Source organism: Carex rostrata, chromosome 3, assembly GCF_964058835.1.
Source record: "Carex rostrata chromosome 3, lpCarRost1.2, whole genome shotgun sequence".
Taxonomy (NCBI): domain Eukaryota; kingdom Viridiplantae; phylum Streptophyta; class Magnoliopsida; order Poales; family Cyperaceae; genus Carex; species Carex rostrata.
Genome location: NC_135920.1, coordinates 6,463,814 through 6,467,598, shown reverse-complemented (window position 1 = coordinate 6,467,598; position 3,785 = coordinate 6,463,814). Strand labels below are relative to the sequence as shown.

General features: G+C 37.2%; 1 protein-coding gene across 1 annotated transcript; it reads left to right on the top strand.

Annotated features, from left to right (window-relative positions):
* The first annotated feature begins 563 nt into the window (after window positions 1–563).
* On the top strand, window positions 564–3,326 carry LOC144551161 (tRNA/rRNA methyltransferase (SpoU) family protein). The gene is made up of 6 exons (XM_078299012.1): window positions 564–977; window positions 1,329–1,551; window positions 1,690–1,828; window positions 2,312–2,373; window positions 2,486–2,624; window positions 2,917–3,326. Exons 1-6 carry the CDS (start codon window positions 614–616, stop codon window positions 3,064–3,066), a joined length of 1,077 nt encoding a protein of 358 aa, XP_078155138.1. The 5' UTR covers window positions 564–613; the 3' UTR covers window positions 3,067–3,326.
* Window positions 3,327–3,785: the final 459 nt, after the last annotated feature.

Sequence of the window (3,785 nt, the reverse complement as noted above, 5' to 3'; positions counted from 1 at the left end):
TCCTGAAGGTTCCGTCGCAATAATGTTTAAACAACGAGATCGAGTCAGTAATCTCAAAAAAAAATCGTCATTGCAAAGGAAAAATGAATGAGAGAAGAAAAATACAAAAAAAAAATCACAATTTCGTTTGAATGAAAGTCAGTACCGATGAAATGACGACTAGCTTGAATCAACTCACGATGAACTAGGGAAGAAAAATCCAAAAGAAGAAACAAATTGCGAATAGTTTGAATGAGATTCACGCATGAATTTTCCGTCGTGATGAAAGAGGAAGGAAATCGCAGAGCAGATCTGATCGGAAATGAAAGATTCGAAAATGAAATTAAAAAAAGAAAAATACAGTGTCACGTAAAATAGGAGGAGACGGAATTCGTTAGAAGGTGGAAACCATCAAAAGTTTAAACAGTTGAATTCAAAATTGAATAAGGTTATAAACAGTTCGTGAACAAAGTTTTGTGCATCAAGACCTTTTCTCTTTCAAAAATATAAAATCTTCTGTAGATCATGTAACAATTTCACTCTAAAAGGTTGGCCTATAATGAGTTGTCCAGTTGTTTGCAAAAACCTCTATCCATCCGGTCTTCTTTCTTCCTCCCCTCTCGTCACATTTCAAATGAGTACATCTAGAACCCTAGCACTCTCCTCCCTCGCAATTCAGAAAACCCTAAAGTCTCCTCTACCTCCTTTCCACCACATCGCCTCTTTCGCCCCTCCTCCCCTTCACTTTCCTTTTCGTCGTCAAAGGTCCACCTCAGCTCTCCATGGCCATAGTCCTTCGGGAGCTCCCTTCTCTACAAGTCTCGCTTTTGACTCTTCTATCGACTCAGAAGAAGACACTGTTGAGCAGATCCTGTCGAAACCAGACCGAATTGAGCGCCTAATGAAGATGCAGCGGCGCAGTGAGGCCGTGCAAGAGGAGGCAGTCACTGGAGATTGTTCGAGGCGGTGGTTTCCTTATCTTGATTTGTTTAGGTCAGGTAATGTAGAAGTCGGTTTAGTGGTTGGGGCTAATCTGGCATGTACTGGCATGGTTTAAAATTTTCATTGCTCAGGCCAAGTTATTGGTAGAAGCCGCATTACACTGCAAAGCCTAAATAAGAACGGCTAGTTCTGCGATTACACTGCAAAACCTAAATAAGCTCATATTGAGCAAATAATTAGAAAAAAGATGCAAAGAGATACCTGTTTGGATGACCAACAGCTGAAGTGAGTAGTCGAATGGTACTTTTGACCAGCATAATATTTCCAGTACTGCAATTTGTGAAAGACCTTGAAATTTTTTAAAGCAGACTAATTTTTCACATCGGATAGGATTCAAAACTTGACAGGTGATATGGAGATGTCAAGTAAAGAAGTGATAGATGCACTTGATCCATTCATCATGGATGCCAGGAAGGAGAGGTTTCAGAGAGCTGTCTCGAACCGTACTTACTCAGTCTGTTTAGTTGTTGAGGGGTTGACAGATTTTGGCAATGTATCAGCAGCTTTTCGATCTGCTGATGCTCTCGGGATACAGTCTGTTCATGTCATCTCTTGTGATAGTAGTAAAAGGTGCTGCCAGTTCTGAGGTGAAAGCTGCCTCTTTCTCTTTCTTTGTTAATAGTAGTTGTAAATTTGCACAAGGAAGATTTAACATACCTGAAGTTATGAACTGGAACTGGGCCTCACCGGCTTATCTGAAAATTACAGGTATAGAGATAACCGACATGTCAGCATGGGTTCTGAGAAATGGTTGGATATTGAGCTTTGGGATTCACCTACAAAGTGCTTTACTGCTTTGAGAAAACGTGGTTACCGTATTGCAGCTACTCACTTGGGTCCTAAATCAGTATGCTCCTAGTTCCTGCCTTATTTTTCCTTTTTTTTCTATGGAGTTTTATCGGCAACTACATGCATACAGATTTCATATGACCTGTGATTTAGGAGATGAGAACAAACTTTTTTGCTTCTGTGGCACAAAATTATTTCTATTCTGTTTTGTCTGTTGGAAGTCGAATTATTGTCATTTTGTTTCATTCTTAATACCAAGCTTAAAATTTCTATAATACAGAAACTATCTCTAAAACTGGTTATTCATTCTAGCTTTGCGCTGCTGCATCACACCAAGTCTTACTACAATTGGTTCTGCATATGAACTAAACAATTCTTGAAGTGCTAAGCTGTTGATCTTTAGAATGGCATAAGAAGTTTGAAATTATATATCTTACTTAAATATTATACAGGTTCTATAATGTTTGAGCAAACATTAATTTTACATTAGGGTGACATTAATTGTGTGCTTATTTTATACAATGGTTTAATTGATTCCCAGGTTTCTGTCTATGAATTGGATTGGTCTCAGCCCACAGCTATTGTTGTTGGAAATGAGGGCATGTAAGTACTTCCGTGCATGAAAGTTTTGTTTAATTTTGTAAATTAACCTTTGAATAATCTATTAATTAAGTTACAGAAGTTTGACAGTTCCTTTTCTAATGATTAACAACAGGGGCATCAGCGATGCAGCTATTCGCTTGTCAGACCTTCACTGCAGCATTCCTATGAAAGGAATGATTGATTCTTTTAATGTATCTGTCGCCTCTGGTATTCTGATGCATCATGCAGTTTGTGATAGGACTTCCCGCCTTGTAATATCAACTTACAATTTTCTTAATATGAGTTCAGTTTTATGCTTGCTATTGTCCCATTAATAGGATAACTGCAGGCACGTATTATTATAATTTAGTTAAGAAACTTGGAAGAAAGCATAATAAGCACTGATAATAGAATGAAAATAGAATTAGTTGCCATACAATAATGGTAAAATTGAGTACACAATCCGTCAAGTTAAAATTTTCAGTGTTATTGTTACTTCTGAATTCTGATGGTATATTGCATGTCACTATTTGGGTCTAACCTGCTGCTCTTTCTTTTCTGCAGGGTTATCACGGTGATTTGACGCCTGATGAAAGTCAAATTTTGCTTGCAGAGTTTTATTTGCGTCATAAAAAAAGCACTATAAGCATTATTCATGAGTACGCAGAGCGTAAAGGGAATAACATGGATCCTTTCAATCTTGGTCATTTGTGATGTGAAAAGTTGAAGTTGATTATCACCGCTGGTAACAAAAGTCTTCCTGAAAGAAAGCAACAAAAGTCAAATGATGCAAAATTTTGGTATCAGCACATTTTAGTGAAAAGGGACAAACAACAAAAAACTGATTGTACCCAAGGATATAATCATTTTATTGACTTAGTTTCAACTTTCATGCCTCTTCAGCACTTTCTTTGAAATGTAAGTTCTGCTGATATTATTTTTTAACTTAGTGGACTGAGTGGAATTTCAATTGGTAATGGATCAAACCACACTTTTTTGTAGAAGTGATTTGTTCACGGAAGTTATAAAATTTCGAGCGGTGAAAATATCTACTAGAGCTAGTGATTGGGCTGGTCCGGTTTCGGTTGGTTATGTTGATTTCCAGTCAAGTTCCGTAATTGATCGTTCTAAGTTTGGGTCAACTTGATTTCGGATCAAATTTGGGTTTGGGTCAAATTGAGTGGCAGGTCATTTGGGATAGGTACTGATTTGTTTCAGGTTGAAGATTTTGTTTTGAATTATGGTTAGTACAGATTACAAGTTAGTTGGATCAGCACTTATGGGTCAATTGGTCAGAATTTATGTCAATTGGATTAGTTCTTTTAGTAGAATTACATTTAAATTTTAAAATAATCAAATTTATATTCACATCGAATTGGGCCTAGGGGTGAAAACGGAGCGGATAATGCTGATACCATATTCACATCTGTTTT

Excerpts from the sequence above, each read along its gene's own strand:
- LOC144551161 (XM_078299012.1), top strand. The coding sequence starts at position 614 with ATGAGTACATCTAGAACCCTAGCACTCTCCTCCCTCGCAATTCAGAAA. Across the intron at positions 1,829-2,311 it reads CTCACTTGGGTCCTAAATCA|GTTTCTGTCTATGAATTGGA; the intron begins GTATGCTCCTAG and ends ATTGATTCCCAG. Across the intron at positions 2,625-2,916 it reads GTGATAGGACTTCCCGCCTT|GGTTATCACGGTGATTTGAC; the intron begins GTAATATCAACT and ends TCTTTTCTGCAG.